At 28.9% G+C, this 18,605-nt stretch overlaps 1 protein-coding gene across 1 annotated transcript in view; it reads right to left on the reverse strand.

Moving 5' to 3' along the window:
• Positions 1–1,838: 1,838 nt before the first annotated feature.
• LOC107437696 (synaptogenesis protein syg-2) overlaps positions 1,839–18,605 on the reverse strand; it is a 121,351-nt gene continuing 104,584 nt past the window's right edge. The window contains exons 4-8 of the mRNA XM_016049771.3: positions 14,408–14,541; positions 12,419–12,626; positions 9,277–9,410; positions 6,995–7,229; positions 1,839–2,377 (exon numbers count right to left, since the gene is read on the reverse strand). Coding sequence (XP_015905257.1) covers positions 2,292–2,377; positions 6,995–7,229; positions 9,277–9,410; positions 12,419–12,626; positions 14,408–14,541 — 797 coding nt within the window. The 3' untranslated portion in view covers positions 1,839–2,291. The remainder of the gene's footprint in view (positions 2,378–6,994; positions 7,230–9,276; positions 9,411–12,418; positions 12,627–14,407; positions 14,542–18,605) is intronic.

Here is an 18,605-nt window from a genome sequence, read left to right on the forward strand (position 1 = left end):
TCTTCTGAGTTTTGAAGGGTCGAGTCCCAAAGGAAGAATTCTTCCTTCGTTGGGGTTTTTTTTTCACAGTCTTGCTTTGATGAATATATTTATTACTCTTTTGATTTCGGTTCTGATTCATCTGAAGCGACTGGAACTTGTTTCCCTCAAAGCAGATAATCAGAACAGATATAGATTTCTTCTTCTTTTTTTTCAGGTCATAGAATTAAACATCCTCTGAAAGACCCTGATGGGATTTGTAGTTTAGTTTTTTCAGGCGTCCTTACTTTTTCTTTCGGAATCTTAAAAGAAAGTTCTGGATACCAGAAGTATAATGATGCAGCACAGTGGATGAATGGTGTAAGGACTCCACGTACTTTTATTTGAAACTGTAAAATAAGATTATAAGAAAATAAGAAATAATGTTTGGNATTGCTTACACATTATACTAAAAGTAAAAAATAGTTCAGGAAAATAATAGTTGCAAAATTCACAGAAACTACCAGTTCTAAGCGGCATGCCGAAAGCTTGGTTGCCAAAATGTCATTCCGTCACACAAGTAAAAAGTTCATAAAATTAAAAATAAAAAAAATACAAAATTCTTTTTTTTTAGTTTATGAATCACATTATACCAATAATAATGATATGCATGAGAAAAAATCATGTTTATTTGAAATTAGATGCATAGAAACTTCAATTAATTGTCATCATGCAAGTCAAAATGTCATTCCGTCACATATGGAATTGCCCAACTACTATAGTTTTATACAAGAACATTTCGATAATCATAGCAAAATAAACGATTATCTGTATTTATTTATTAATTTTACTTTTAAAAATCCTTATAAAGAATACAGATTGCGTGATTCAGTACGAAGAAGTAAATAAGAAATAATTTTAGACTTATTCAAATTGAAATAGGGAACTGTTTTTATCTTTCTTATATTAAATTTTTCATTTTTTAAAATTTCAATAGAAATTTAAGACTTATTTTTCATTTTATTTAAACTGAACGAATCTCCACGGAGCAATTTCATGACAAAATACATTAAAGTCTATCTGATTGTCGACAATAAGGAAGAGAGGTGAAATAGCGACCATTAAAAGTGTCTCCTACTTTTATAAGGCACTCAAATTTGTTTAGATATTTCAATTAATCTCGGTTTCCTCATTATTCGACAGATTTCAATAATGTTTTTATAATTTTTTTTCTTACTTGAATCCTTAATATGTATATTTTTTGAATACCTTTTTGACAAGAATTTTAAAATGTATACATTAAGGACAATAATTTTTTTTTCTTACCCCTTTTCGAATTCTTTTTAAAGTGGAAATCCTTAATGTGCATATTTTTTGAATACCTTTTTGACAAGAATTTTAAAATGTATATTAAGGACAATAATTCTTTTTAATGTGGAAATTCTTAATGTGCATATTTTTTGAATACCTTTTTGACAAGAATTTTAAAATGTATATTAAGGACAATAATTTTTTTCACCCCTCTACGAATTCTTTTTAATGTGGAAATTCTTAATGTGCATATTTTTTGAATACCTTTTTAACAAGAATTTTAAAATGTATAATATTAAGAACAATAATTTTTTTCACCCCTCTACAAATTCTTTTTAAAGTGGAAATCCTTAATGTGCATATTTTTTGAATACCTTTTTGACAAGCATTTTAAAATGTATATTAAGGACAATAATTTTTTTTACCCTTCTACAAATTCTTTTTAAAGTGGAAATGCAATTAAAAAGTTTTCTCATTCATAGCCGTAACACTCTGACTGTGTCTCATAAAGTTGTTTCTGATTATTTAATACAAAATTTGAGTTATAATAATTAAAAAAAGAGCTTAAAAACATTTCACAAGCAACATTTTATTATTTAAGAGCGAAAAGAGAGCAAACAAACAATATATTCATATTTACAATATCAGAGGTTACAACCTCTTTAGAATTTTATTTATATCTCTCTTAGCCACTCATAGATGGCAGCACAAACGTAATTTCAATAAAGATTTGAATTGTGCTCTTCTGAGTTTTGAAGGGTCGAGTCCCAAAGGAAGAATTCTTCCTTCGTTGGGGTTTTTTTTTCACAGTCTTGCTTTGATGAATATATTTATTACTCTTTTGATTTCGGTTCTGATTCATCTGAAGCGACTGGAACTTGTTTCCCTCAAAGCAGATAATCAGAACAGACATAGATTTTTTCTTCTTTATTTCAGGTCATAGAATTAAACATCCTCTGAAAGATCCTGATGGGATTTGTAGTTTAGTTTTTTCAGGCGTCCTTACTTTTTCTTTCGGAATCTTAAAAGAAAGTTCTGGATACCAGAAGTATAATGATGCAGCACAGTGGATGAATGGTGTAAGGACTCCACGTACTTTTATTTGAAACTGTAAAATAAGATTATAAAAAAATAAGAAAAGAATTGTTAAAAAAAATTTACATTTATTATAAATTTTAAATTGGAGCTCTATACTTCAAGTAATTATTTTAAAAAGTAATTAAGTAAAGGAAAAATTTGAATTAACATTTTCTTATTGGGTTAAAAAAGAGATAACATTCTATTTTTGTCACGTAAGACACATCACTTAGGAAAGACGTGTGGGGGAGGGAAGGAATTTTTAGTCGAGATTGGAACAAATTTCGAATGTGATACTCAGTTAGTTATCACTTTTAAGGTATATATTGGTATTAGGTTTGTATTAGTAATATGTTGTCTGTTTGAAGTAAATTTTAATTTTTGCGTATTTCGCTATATCTCTATCTTCGCTATATTCTATAAAAAAATTTATGCACAATTATAAAATTCGTTTATCCAAAAGTAATTCCATGCAAAAAGTAACGTTAAGTAAATATTTATTATTTTTTATTATTTCATTTAAGAATGGTCGAAAAACATTTTAAAGAATGTTATTTTACATGGCAAAATGCAAGATTTGTACGAATTTGGACGAATAGCTCCTGAGCTGAGAAACTTAAAAATTCATTTCTCAGGAACTATTCGACGTATTTGGCTCAAATTTTGTATTTTGCCGTATGGAATTACGTTTTTTAAAATGATGCAAAGAAATCTATACCTTACGATTCAAATTTCTTTAGCCCATTCTCACTAAAAAATAATAAATATTTACTGGAAGATATTTTTTCACATGGAATTATTTTTGGATAAACGAATTTTATAATTGATTGTAAAAATCTTTCAATTCTCTATTCCTATTTTACTCGAGATGCAGAAATATAGGCAAATAGTAAAATTAACATTAAGGGTTCCAAACTTTGAAGCGATCTCCTGTCCAAACTATTGGGACCATATTTCCCAGAATGTTACTACCCCCTATATTTTGGGGGTTAGGAATACGAATCCGTCAGAAAAAAAGGTATCTTAATTCAGAGAAAGTACGTGCTTGTATCTCATTTCGTAACTTAAACTATCGTTTGCCCTTATTAATTAGCATATTTGAGGTCACCCCCTCGAGCTCGATTAAGACCAAGAACGTGAAAATTCAATCATTAGATCAAAAGTTATTTAGGGTGGACCGTTTTTATTTGCGCACTGTTTTGCGTCCTTTATTTGTAAAAATTACGAAGTATATGGCCAATTTTAAAAGATTTAGCGCTATGTCCTAAAATTATGAGTTTCGCAGGGCAAGTTTCTATAATATTAGTTTCTAAATTTTCGATTTTAAATTTTGAAATTTAAAAACCGCTCATCTATTCCCATCTTGAAAAAAAAAATTAAAAGTCAAAGGAAATATGAATAGCACCATTTTAAAGATTGACACAAATGAATAGGATTTACGCCTGAGAATTATGGGGACCAACTTTGCAAAGTGAAATCTCAAAGCAATCTTTTTCATTGCTCTAGAAGTGTGGCAGGTCTCACTATGTTTTCGAAAATACTTCTCGACTTATGGATAAAACAGCAGTATTACAGATTATACAGAGCGAAAACAATTATTTAAAAAAAAAATATCTTAATTTTTGATTTGTTCAACTACGGACTAAAATGCAATCCTAATGTTGCGGATGATTGACTTTAAATATGCTAATTAGTTTGAGCAGAAAATATTTAAAGTTATGAAATCATGAACAATGTGCATTCAATAAGTGTGCAGTTTTTTTTTTGCGACAGATTTTGATTATTAATTCTTAAAATAAGAGTGGTACCCGAAATCTGAAAAATATGGTTCAAATAGTTCAAGGAGTCCAATAGTTTTTTTTCTTTGTCCCTTAAAATTATTTTCAATTTTTGCATAATTTTGCGATATCTCGGGAACCATTTAAGAAAGTTTAAAATTCTTTGTATATAATTATAAAAGTCCAAAAACAATTTAATATAAAGGATTACTTTTTTATTTTTAATTAATGATAATTTTGTATGCTTTTTTTCATTGTTTTTTTAAGAAAGGGTTGACAGATATTTTAATTGTAAGGCATACTTATCACAGGATAATTTTAAATGTGTTTAATTGTGTAATTTATCTGAGAAAATAAAAAATGCGAATGGAATCGGTTGAATACTTTTTGAGAACTACATATAATTTAAAAATGTGACATTTTTAAAAATTTATTACTGCGAAACTGTTCGAACTGTTTCAGACGATTTAGTGTTTTGCCATTTAAGTTAAAAACAAAATAATTTTTTTTTTTAATCTTGCAATTCAAAAATGTTTTTGATCGTTATTATAAAAAAGTTAAAAAATAATAATAAATATATAAAAATTATATTTTGTATGAAATTATCTTAGGACAAAAATTTTTTATCATTGTGTTCAAATTTTTTTTAGATACTCTTACATTTCTTTAGACGGAAAAATAACAAATAAATAATTATTAAAAATTATTTCTTACACAGAATAAAGGAATATTATAATTATGTGCAAAATTTTTTGGTTTACTTAAAATGCAAAAATTGAAATTAACATTATTAAACAATTAACTCAAATTTTCAACCACTCTCTTGCCCAATCGGAATTGCAGATTTGATCCTGATATAGATTTGAGGCTCGAAAATCCGAATACATCGGGAAAAAAGGATTAAAAAAATACATGTTTACTCTAAAATAAAATACGCTTTTGTGTCTGATTTCATGATATGAAATATTGTGTGTCGCAATTTAAATAAATTAGAATATTTTTTAGAACATTATTAGAATATTATTTGTAATAAAAAACCGAAATTTGTCTACCTTCAAAACGAAATAGTTAGTGCTGTAGTACCAATACTGTATTGCTCATTATAATTGATAATAATTGAAATCAGACAAATATTGGAAATTTTTGGACAAATATTAAACTACATTAAAAAAAAATCTTTAACTCGAAAAGCTTTTTCAACGTAAATAAAAATCATTGAAATCAATTAATAATTTTAAATTTTTTGTTTTTGCAAGATCATAAGCAAAACAGCTATGAAGTATATTTTCAAACATTAAAAAATTAATAAAAAATTCTTTTTATTTCTCAAAAACTGAATTTTCTATTATGAAAGATTAAAGAAATGGGTAAAATTTAACTTAATTATAAAAAACAATCACGAAATCATACCAATACACTGTAAAAAAATTCCGGATCAATATATGGTTATTACAACGAAATCCATTTGTGCCGGAACATGTCACGGAGCAAAAATCTGATATACTGTAATTTTTACAGTAATAATTACCATAAAAACACTGAATCACTCTAACTAAATAAATATTAATTTCAAAATTATGGTGTAATATTTTACGGTAAAAAGGAATTTCACAATAAAATAAAATTTTACGATAAAAATGAACTTTACAGTTACATTTACGGATGATGCACCCAAAGTGCCGATACTTTAAGACATGATTTGATTCGAAATTTTTTACAGTGTAAGAATAAAATGTGTCCCGTTAAACGCTATTATTTTAACTGCAACAACAACTAACGACTTCTAAAGTAACAATAACTGTTACCATAAGAATAACTGTTATTAAAAAACATTACGGACTCACAACCTTAATATATTATTCTCTGAAAGGTACCAATCATTTCGTTTTACGCCAGTCTTTGAAAATTGGCCATAAATTTGAACATCTAGTTGCAAGCACAACCATTCTACAACTCGACTCTCATTTTAATTTCTGGCGGCTCATGTGCCATTCTTTTTTCCTTCGAGTACTGTACAAACTGTAAGTGTCATAATAAGAATGTCATATAACTGTCACGATAAGAAAGTTTAACTTTAGCTGTTGCCATTGTTTGAAATTTCTCGGAAAAAATGGTTAAATAACAATTTATTGAATGGTTATTTTACCTTATTTAATAAAATCAGTCAATTAACCATAAATAAAAGGGTAATCAAACTGTTAAGTTTGCGAAAATCTAATACGGTTAAACAACTAAAATTTTATCGCATCAATTAGATCCACCAAATGAAGCTACTTCGTTCTTTGCAACTGCGTATATATCATAGCTGAGCAGGCTTATCTGTCAATCGCATGTCCGGCAGAACTGGAGTTCGAGTCCTAGTGTTGACACTACAGTATTTTCTCCATTCCCTTCACCATAGTAGGAGTTTCCTGTGTTCGGCACTCTCCAATGTCTCCGAGCTCTTATGTCTAGTTAAATAATTATATATTTTTTTTACGTTTTTGAAAAATGCTAGTTGTAAATGGTCAAAAAACCGTATAGTTTTGTATTCATGGTTTTGTAACCATACTTTTTGTAAATGGTTTCAAAACTATGAAGGAAAAAAATGTTCTTTACCGTAACTTTACGGTTAATGAGATGAACAGACAGCTGCCAGTTATTTTACCATAATTTTAGAATGAAAATTTTAACAGGGTAACTGTTAATGTTGCAGTTATGACTTAACTATTATTGATAACTGTTACGTATTTACTATATAGTCATAATAATAACACATTATCCACTTAGGGGTATTATTTCATAATACGAAAAAAGAGCCTTTGGAAAACGATCATAAATGTGAAGATCTAATTATAAAAACCATTATCCATAGTTGTATCTATATTCACCTGAGCTCATGTTTAGATCTACATGTAGATCTGATTTGTGTTGTTCTGACAACACAGCTTCTAGGGGCTCACTTGTCATTCTTTTAACTTCGGACAAAGTCGCTGTACACCGTAGTCTCATTTCATGTTTCTGAAAGTGTCGCTGTTTTACTTCGAATTTGAGTCCGAGTACAGGAGATTCAAGACCATTTTGAAATACTAGCGGCTTTCTGGGAAGTAAGTGTTCTGGCCTTACCTGGAAAAGAAGAACTAAAGTACAACCTATTCTTAATAAAATGAAAAGAAGTACTTCAAGGAAAAGATGCAAATATGAAGTATTCTGTGATGACCGGTTCTTCTGGTTTGTGATGAATTTGTTCAGTAGCCTGTTTGTCTAAAGACAAGTGAACTTTGTCCTTCTCATGTTTTAAGTTATATTTACAGAGAAAAGAAGGTCACAATTCTTTCCGCTGGCAACTTATACTTCGAAACAAAGTCAGTTTCCGTTTTTTTTTTGGACTGATTAAATGAATTGCTTTCATTTCAGTTGGCTATTAAGGACCTTAAATGACTAAAAAAAAAGAAAAGAGTTCTTATACATTGAATTTAGCAAGATGACAAAGATCCGATCTATACACGGAAGATTTTGTAATATATGTGAAGGACTAAAGACGCAACAGGAACGTAATTATAATGCAAATTTGTTTTTTATCCACCGATCAGACAATAGGCCTATAAGAATATTTTTATAACACCATTTAGAGATTGAAATACATAAAAGACCCTTTGCTAACAATTTACTTTGAATAGCAAAAATATGTAAACAAATTCCTAAAAAAATAATTTATTAATTATATTTCATTATGCGAAATTAGCATGCTTAGGATTTTTCGAGCCTTAAAAGTTTCAAATTTTTTAAACTATTGAAGATTTAAGAAGTAAATTAAGAGGAAATTTTCTGTAGATATTTCTAATTTTTTTATTTCTTTAAGCAAATAAATTCAAACACAAATGAAAGCACTTCGGTTCGCATGTTTAATTGAGTTTAACAAAATTTGCTTTAGAAAGGAATTGAAATACGCTATTAAATTTTTTGTTGAAATAAACTATCATCTAAATGATGATAAATAATTACAGTTTTCTCACTTAGAATCACGTAACGTCGAACATTTACTTAAAGTAAAATTTAAGATTGATGGATTGTACACATTAGAAAATTCATTATAAAATTTAAAAGAAACAATTTCTGAGAAAAGAAATAAATTTATGCATTATGAACGCAATATTTTTTTAAAACCTTTTATAGCAAACGATTCTTGAATCAATAAAAGGGAAATATACGTATATTTTGGACAGTGTTACGTGACGTGGAGTATTTGCTTAAAATAAAATTTAAAATGGTAGGTGCAAATTTAAAAAATTGGAAAAAAAATTTCATACGTACAATTAATGAAAAAAGAAATATATATGTGATCGATTGTGAAGTTTTAGAGCAAACGATTATTTTACCTTTTTATTGCAAACGATTTTTAAATAAATAAAAGCGAATTATATGTTATTTGGCCAGAATCGTTTGCAGACATTTCATTTCTCTGATTGTTGCTTTGTCCAATTGCAGTTCAAGTGATCGACGGAATTAACAGCTGAAATATATCCGTAAATCTCTGAAAATATTCTGCAAAACAATTTTAATTCCTTTTGTGAGCAGTGATACCAAGTGGCTATTTAAACTCTTCAATTTCAAAGAAAGTCTTGTAACAATGAGACATTTATTTTTAATCTATTGGATTGAAGGTAAGTTTTCTGTTTCATATACTTCATTTATAGTGTTTCGTTCTTTACATTTATATCTGTATAATATTATCAGTATTTAGATTGTGTTGCGTTTCAAAAAATGCACATCGACAAATTTTTACGATGTTTATTTCTTATTTAAATAATCATGTGCGCAAGTAATTGTCGATGAAATTTTTTTAAAAGGTATCCAAAATTTTATATTAGAAGCAATAATTAGAAAAAAAATAGATTGAACATGAGAAATTGATTTATTTTACATCGTAAAATTACTATAACCAGGATTTTGTTCCCTTTAAATTATTTGTGAAATAAAAATAAGTTTTAAGTGTTTTTTTTTATCTGAAGCAATTATTTGATAAAATAATTAGTTGAATTGATTTTTCAATGATTTTTTTAGAAATAAATTTTAAACAAAAATTGATAAAATAAAAAAGTAATAGGCTTCAATTGCATTGACAAATATATAGAACGAGGTAAATATATTTAAATAGATATCTACTACGAACCTCTTTGTCATTTATGTACCAATGTAGTTCTGCCGGAGGTTGTGAAGGTGCAGCTGTGCAATTTATGTCTACTAAGTCTCCAACATTATATACATGTTTTCCACCATCGATACTTGGACCATCTTTTTGCTGATCTAAGAAAAATTCACAAAATTTAAGTTTGAAATAGAAATGGAACCCTGAATTATAATTTAAATATGGCTGTATTAAAAAAATTTATTCAAATAAACATATAAATGTTTCTTAAAATTATTGTTGGCGTATGTTTGCTCAAAACGATATAAGGATGTATTTTTAAATCATTTGTGATTTAATTATCAAATATTAAAATTGAATGTGTTTGTATGAATGCATTTGTAATATGAAAATTGAATAATGAGTTTAACTATTTTAATTCCTCGATAGTTTTCATTATAGAAATAGAACCATGAATTATAATTTAAATGTGACTGTACAAAATTTTTTTATGCAATTAAACATATAAGTGTTTCTTAAAATTTTTGATTATTGTGCAAAATGATATTAGGATACATTCTTAAATCATTTTAGATTTAGTTTTCAAATATCATTAAAGTATTTGTGATATGAAAATTGAATAATGAGTTTAGCTATTTTGTTTCCTCGATAGGTTTCATTTAACCAAATTCCGACCCCTCACCCTCTAATCTCTTTTGAAACCACATAATTACCCTTTACGGATCACTGCTACCATGAAACCTTTGCTTACTTTTTACATTGTCGCGGATGTGGTTAAAAAAATCAGTAATTTATTATTTTATTTTTATATTTTATTATTAATTATATTATTTTATTATTGTTAATAAATATGATTATAATAATTATGATATTAAAATGTTAGTTACATTTGGTGAGAAGTAAACCTGAAATATTTCTGGGCCGTAAAGGGATAAGACTTAAAAAATATGTACCATAATAAAATTTTTTTGATGTAAAACCAATGCAGCGTGAATGAACCTTTTAAAAACCTCAAAAAAGCAAACAATAGCAAAGGTCAATATATTAAAGGAACGCTTAATCTTACCTACTAATTTTAGACTTCGAAAGATTTTTAAAACTTTTAAACTGAGAAAAAAATTGCTTGAATTACTTTTGGAAAAAAAACTTTGATCGAATGACGTGGCATATAAGTAAATTATGAGAAGTAAAGGTTAGCAAATTTTCTTGATTTTGCGAAGACACTATAGAATGTGAATGTTATTGTACTGTAAAAAATTTCAAATTTTTAGGTACTTAGATTTATAATATTCAGTCATACACTGAACTGAAATATTTGAACTGTTTTAAGAGTCCCTTATCTGATGTAAGAGATAATTTAATTGAATACGTAAAAACAAGTTGAACAAATTCAAACAAAATAAGAGTAAAAAAAAATCTGATTATTCTAAGAGAGTTTTTATGATATAATTTTGCTTAATTGAATTTTTTCATATTAATTGTTAGGTATAAAATATTTTGATTCTAAATCCACTCCTAATGTACCAGAGATGAACGAAGAAGATAGATTTATCAAGCATCACATTTAAAATTCCAAATATTTAATTTTTTAACAACAAAGCCATAAAACCATTTCTAAAAAGATTATTTTGAAAATAATTAAAAAGGAAAACAATTCCATTGAAAATAAATCATGAATATTTATATAGTGAAACAAAGTAGCAAAAATTCGTTCGCCTTAACGTTTATGAGATCAACTTTTTCCCTTCACAAAGAATATTTGATTTAAAATGTCATTATTAGATTATGAAGTTTTCTTTAATTTTTTAATTTACAGCTTAATTTCAGAATCAACAAATTTCGAATTTTAATAATTCTAACAATGCTTATCTGCACATTTATCCACATAAAATTTATGAGAAAACTAAGCCATTTTAATAAAATAGAAAACCATGTCCTAAACACACACGAAAAAAAAATATAAAAAAATAAACTAAAAAAGCAGACATTTTTTTTCAATGCTGTAAATAACGTTAATGGTGTCGTAATAGAGGCTAAACGTTATTTTTATGTCATAAAATTTGAATTAGTTTCAATTTCATAATAAAGTGCATCATTTTGTACATAATTAATGTAAGGGAGTATGGAATTTAAGGAGTATTCGGGAGTTTGAAATCGCATTTATCTGAAGAAGGTAAACTCCTGAGTTCTACCCAAAAAGATTGAGCAAAAAAAAAGGAAAANATAAAATTTGAATTAGTTTCAATTTCATAATAAAGTGCATCATTTTGTACATAATTAATGTAAGGGAGTATGGAATTTAAGGAGTATTCGAGAGTTTGAAATGGCATTTATCTGAAGATGGTAAACTCCTGAGTTCTACCCAAAAAGATTGAGCAAAAAAAAAAGGAAAAAAAAAAAGGCAAAGATCACTGGAATTGTAGAGCTTAAAATTACATGAAAAGGAAACTCCATGAAAGGATTTACTTTCTTGTTTACAAAGTTCATTCGTTTAAACACACGCGAACAGTCGACGTCGTTCAAGTACTCAAAAATAAGAGCCCATTTTCAAGACCTTTCGGATGTGCATGAGAAAAAACAAAATTGATTGTTATGAAATCAATTCTGGGCACTCGAACGTGTCGACTGTTATTTTCAATTTGCATTATTCTGCTAATATTTAATTATTAATATTTAACATTATATTTTTTAATAATTCATAATATTTTACTGCTTCAGTTTGTTGGGATTATCTACTTAAAATTTCTTCACATTATACTTGTATAATAAATGAAATCATTAGCTTTTGACGCTTTAAATTTATTAGAAATAAATGAAATAAGTAATTTATTTTTTGCAAAATTTTTAATGCAAAAAATTAATATTTAATTTGTTTTAAGTCGGGTTAGAAATATAAATGTAATATTTCAAAAATCATTTTATCGAAAGAAATTATCTTGGTTTTACTCACAATATCTGAAATGTCAAACATACTATAATTATTTAATCTTAAAATCGATTTTTTAGCGTATAAAATATTAAAATATTTCAATTTATAAAACGGTAAGGATTTAAAATATAAGAATTCCATTCGGTTTTCCCGAAGAAGCATAAGCCCCATAGCAATAAAGAGCGATTTAAATGGCTCATTAATATTAAATCGGTCACTATATTAAATCTCTCTCACCGTAAGCTCCAGTGGCAATGTATGTGCCACTGTTGGAAATGATAATTTCTTCGCTTCTTAGAGTATGCGCCTGAGAAATGATAGCTTCACACTGCAGTTTCATTTTTCCTTCCCAAAAATTGCTTGGTTTGGCGATGAATTTCAATGTAAGCATTGATGTGAAAAGTCCATCTGGCGATTCTATGGAAGGCATCCGATTGGTCCTCGCCTGCCAAGAAAGGGAAAAGTATGTATATTAGTTACCTTGGAAAATCAATAAAAATGACTACCATTTTCAAGATGCTTTTTAAGTTTTCTTTTTGCTTATTATATTTGGTTATAAGCGCACATTCATGATTTTTAGATATTAGGTTTTGTAATTTTTTAATTTTTGGTATGGAAAATATTCGTTACCCATGCGAATATTCTTCTTAGACACTACAGCCAGTTAACGGCCAAGATCGTCTTACCTCTATTCGCTGCTATATTTCTCCATCTATTACTCCCAAGTCCCTTAACCAATTATCTACTCTATCTAACTATTTTGTTCTATGACTTCGTCTTTTTTTTTCTAGGTCTTACCTCTAGTGTTTGGAAGGTTATTTTTTTAAACAGGATTTTCATCGCTTTATTAAAAAACATGTCCTAGCCACCTTATTTCAGAAACCTTGATCATTTTTACTGTCTTAGGTTCTTTGTATTTTGATTGTAACTATAATGGTTGCAACGAATTCTCCCGGTTCCGTTTTCTATTACTGAATCAAAATTTTTTTCAATATTTTTCTCTCGAAAGTCATTTCTTCGTCTGCTTTGTTAATTGCCCAACGAAAAATTAAGTACTATGAAGTATTAAAACCTACAGAATAAGATAGCAGGGCAACATTTTCAGAAAAGAATAGTGCCCTAGTTAATAAACTGACTTTTTGAAAAATTATTGGTGTTTGAAAAAGGGAAGACAAAATAGAAGATGTATTGACTCCGTAGGAAAAGATCTGTAAGTAATAGGGCATAGATATATGACGTAACACAGTATTTGGCAAAACCAACTATCTCTCTCGTATGCCTGTTCAGGCAGAGGGGTGCGATTGTTCTTGTTTTCGAGTGGAGCCATCTATGACCAAGAATTTAACTTCTGCCACACCCATACGTCACACCCGTTTATAGGGTGGATTGATGCATTCATTCATTCATCCGAAGATAGTAATTTTGACCAGAAACAGAGAACGATCAATCTCCAATCCAGTACACCCAGAGGTATTGATTTGTTAGGTGAACATGGAGGACTTTGCGACTCGACAGATTTAGCGTGCATCAGTCACCATTTACTACACCGGGAGTCTTAGGCCTGCGGGGTTCAAACCCTTTAACTCCGGACATGGGCCCAGAGCCCAATCGATCAGGCTATTCCGGCTTGATAAAACCAACTGAACACAGCTTGTTGGGACGGCTAGGACTTGTACTGAACTGGTACGCTAATGAAAAACAAATTTCAGAGAACAAGATTTAATTCACAGATGCTTTCATTATTTGGCGAGTGTGTTTCGCAGCATGTAAACATAGGTTTTTATAAAGTATTTTAGAATGGTAGAAACATATGAAATTATTTAATTTGAAATATTTGATTGAAAACTAGCTTTCAAGAATTTTGTCAAAATATGTAATAATAAGGCACTTTTATGTTCTTTTTTTACGCTCAAATAAATACAAAAAACGTAACAAAATTAAATTAATCAAATATTTATTATGTTACGTTACATTCTGCAGTTTTCCTTTATTTGTATTACATCTCAAAGAAAATTGCTCTATTTTTATAGCTGTGAAAATATTCGTTTATCTAAGTATTTCTTGGGTGAAAATTTTTGTTTTTCTTCCATCAATTTAGATTTTTCTCAAAATATCAGAAAGTAAAGTTAATTCAATATTTAAATTTTACTCCCAGTGTTACATGTACTGCTAAATTAGATATGAGGAGAAATAAATAAACGTTAATAAAACAATCATTCACCTTACCTCTTCTCCATTAATCCACCACTTTAAAATCGCCGCGGGTCTTGAGGGAGCAGACACACACGTGACATTTACTAAATCTCCTGGGGCATAGTAAGGTTTTGTTCCTTTTATGATTGGTTTGGAGCTGGGATTAACTGAAAAATAAGTATAGCTCATAAAAAAATATAAAAATGAATAATATTAAAATTTTAATTAAGGAATATCACTCATTCTTTAATTTTTGATCTCCATTGGACCTTAAAAAAATGAATTTATTATTAAAAGATGTACATGAATGCTTTTCTAAGCAAGTCTCATTAAGACCTGGGAGTCGGAATATGCTAAAAATATCTTCAAAATTAACTCTTCGAAATGATCAGAGAAATTAATAAACAATATGGAGTAATTAAGTTTTATTTATTACATTGTAAAAATTATCAGGAAATTAATAAGCAAATAAAAATTTAGAAGCTTGCAATTTCGAATATGAGATTAAATACAATCATGTGGTTATTATCTAACACTCAAGAGGTTTAAGAATTTGATTCAAGCTTATTGGATGAGAAATTCGAGATCTAATTTTTTTTCTTCTTCTTAATGATGTTGTGTCCTTAATTTCAGGCTCTTGCTTTGTCTAAAGTAAGGGACGAAATCATATCGGACAACACTTTAGATAAAACTTCACGCATACAAAATCGGTGCTGACAAAAGCCATCGAGAATGAAAAATATCTTTATAAATTTACACGAGCACAGTAAACATTCATCTAATCTCAAGCGTATATGCTTTAATGTAAATGCACTTATATCAAATGTACTTGCTGTAACGAATAATATTTGTTGTAAAAAAATTATGTAGGATAAAATCCTGCAAGGATAATATTTTACACAGACAAAATTGATGATGATAAAAACCAGTAACACACCATGACAATTTTTAGAAGTATTTAAAAAATTTATGCGGACAGAGTAATAAAGATGAAATGTCTAAAGTATATAAATAATGCAATATTAATTTCTTAAACTACTATAACTAAGACGGTATTATCGAGACAAATATATTATAATGAATTTGATTTTAATTTTAAAGAAAGATTGAACTTGATATAAAAATTTTTAACGATAGTTTGATAACAATTTTTTATTAATAAAATTTTTAAAATTTCTCATAAATGTTAAAATTTTTTGAATAGCCAAGTTTATGAATGATTAAACTTTGCAGCAAAATTTTTTTTACAGTTCTTCTTCGATTATTAAAGCATTTATTTTAATTCAAGTCTTATCATAATAAATCTGAGCAAAGTGTTTAAATAAACTGCCCAGTATTATTCTATTCGATATTTTATTCATTCTGAAGGCCAATTTAGTTCCACAAAATTTGTTTAAAAGATTCTTTCTTCAAAGAATAGCGAGGGAAATTTTTTTCTCCATCCTACTCTACAACCAAAGTTAAGGTATTATTCAGTTTTAACGTCTCCCCCAAGAAAACCACCTCAACTTTAAACCTTATAAGATAAACCAATTCAATTTTGCTCTCACCTTAAAAAGATGTTAAATTATATAATGTTTCTGTTCAAGTTAAATCATAGTATCATGTAATAAGTTTTTAGAAGTTCGATAATATGGTGCACGTTAGCATCATGTCAGGAATTTTGAGCAAAATTAAGATTCAAAGCGCGTCGTACTTTTTAGCTATATATTAAGAAAAAAACTTTAGATACACGGAATTTGCTTTTGAATCACATTGAACTATTTATTACAAAAAATAGATCATTCGCTATTCATACTAAGCATTGAAACAAGCTTTTTCATTGTACTTAATGTTCCAGTGTTTTTGTACTACTTTATAGCATTGCGTTATTATTCTTGATGCCCTGATATCTGGTTTTGTTCATATGAATGCTGATTCTCTTGTTAACGACATTAGTTCCTCACCACATCTCCACAACAAATGGTAAAGCATTGTACCTTGATTTGTCCCTCCTAGCCACAGTGTGTTTTCTTGTACCGTTTTTCATATTTTTTTTTGTACCGCAATGAGCTGATTGTAAGGATAGATTCCCGATAGAACACGGAAGTCAAGCGTCACTGGCTGCTGTAAGTAAGTGGATGGGTGACCACTTTGATCGGTCTATATATAGACCGAGTTTTTGCGGCATCAAAGTGCTCGATCCTGCGCACAGGTCATTGGGCTACCGAAGCGGAGATGCCATCTTCTCTGCAGTGGATCAAAATTGCGATGGCATGTCTTCGGATCATCCTCTGGGATCCCCGTCGCCAATAGCCCATTGTGCAGCTTTAATGCGACATAAATAAAATACCTACCTCATATTTTCTCATTCTCGGCTACTGAGGTTTTTCTTGTTTTGCTTCTCACCTTTATTTTTCGTCGGCAACTTAATGTTTTTTTTAATTATAAATCACTTTTATTTCTTTTTACTCACGTCTGGCAAGTCTTGAAAATGGGGATCTATTTTTGAAGCGCTCGAAACATTCGACTGTTATATTTTTGAAGCGAATGAAGTTTTTGGTCGGGTAATTTTGTGTTAGCGTTACTCGAGTGCTATTAAAGAATTAAAGTTTCATGACAGTACGTGTTGACTAAGTTATACGTACTTTATTAAAAGCCTTTATTGTTAAGAATTAACGAAAGCGTTATTTTGTATTTTTAGTATGTCCAATATTTTACGAAAAATATGTGGGATTTGAACAGCAATGACAAAGCAATTTGAAAAAGTTCTTTCAGTTTTCTAATAAAACTTGCATTTTGCGAGGAAGACAAGGGATAATAATTAAAAAATACATCGCGAAACAAATACTTTATTTATAAAGTAACCACACCACCTTTCAAGATAAGTAACTTTTATGAACCAAACCAAAATCAACTTATCCAAGGGAGGAAACAATACTTCACCTTCTTATCAGCCCAAATAAAGTTCTAAAACCAAAGTTTCATTTCCCAACTATCAAGAAGCCGAACGTTGGTGTTTAATATCCAACCAGCCTCGAGGTATTTTCACCAATTAATGAAACGTTACCATTTCCTTTTGCCGCGTTCAACACTTAACGGAAAGCATTTGGCATTAAAATCTCCCTCCTACCCCGCCACTCCTGAACAAATAAATAAAATTCAACTCCCTCCAAACAACTAACCAGAAAATGTGGTCCAACACTCACGCCAAAATGAATTGAAAACGCACATTTCCTTCCCCCCTTACACATTCTTAATTGCCAGTGGCGCAGACTTCATGAATAATGTAGGGAAAGGGGTGGTAATTTTCATACTCTGTTTCATTTTCTCATAATTGTCTCCATTTACTTTCGCCTGTGGTACATAGAGGGGGATGTCTGATGTAGAGAGGGGGGAGTTGTAAGTTGTTTAAGAAAGAAACTCATGGGATATATATTTTTGGTAAACTCAAACATTTGGAACTGCTTTTTTGTTTTTGATAATTTCTAGATTATTCCGAAAACGAATAAAGTACTTAAGTTTCGTACTAATGTTGATTGTCTGGTGTTTAAATGCGTTTTATATCATTGATAATATTATTTTCCTTTAAACTTTTTAGGACAGTTCAGTAAATTGTTTGTAATATCATAAGTAAAATTAATAATTACTGCACGCGTTATAGTAAAGTAAGTTTGAAGTTAAATATTCTGAAGCTCAGCATATTTTATTAACGATTTGGTTAATTTCGATAAATTTCATTTTTCTTTAAAATAATAATTTTCGAATTTGGGATTTCGAATTTATTATGTACTGATTTTTAGTGATTTGAGTTATTGTTAATCTTTGAAATCTGGAAAAGACATTTTTTATATATATATAAAGTTACAAGAATTGTATGTACCAAGCAAAAGCTCTTTAACAACTTTTGATCTAATGATCAGATTCCTTCGTTCTAAGACGCAATTTTAATGGTTCGATGGGCGGATAAGCCAATTAGTGCGTGCAAACGATATTCATTACAAAAGAAAACGCACATTCACATCACAAAATGCACATTATCTGAATAAATAGTTTCTTTCTCTTGTAGATTCGACAGAGATGTGTGGCATCTTATGAAAGTTAAACAGTATTATGGTTCAGTCTCCTGATAATGCATCCTAGTTAGAATTTCCATTCTAAAAGTACGGTAAAAAAACCGGCAGCAGCCTGTTGATCCAACTAACCATAAAGTTTAAGGTTAGGAAAATTTTTCCCCTTTTCAGGTTTGAAA

This window comes from Parasteatoda tepidariorum, chromosome 10, assembly GCF_043381705.1.
Source record: "Parasteatoda tepidariorum isolate YZ-2023 chromosome 10, CAS_Ptep_4.0, whole genome shotgun sequence".
Classification (NCBI taxonomy): domain Eukaryota; kingdom Metazoa; phylum Arthropoda; class Arachnida; order Araneae; family Theridiidae; genus Parasteatoda; species Parasteatoda tepidariorum.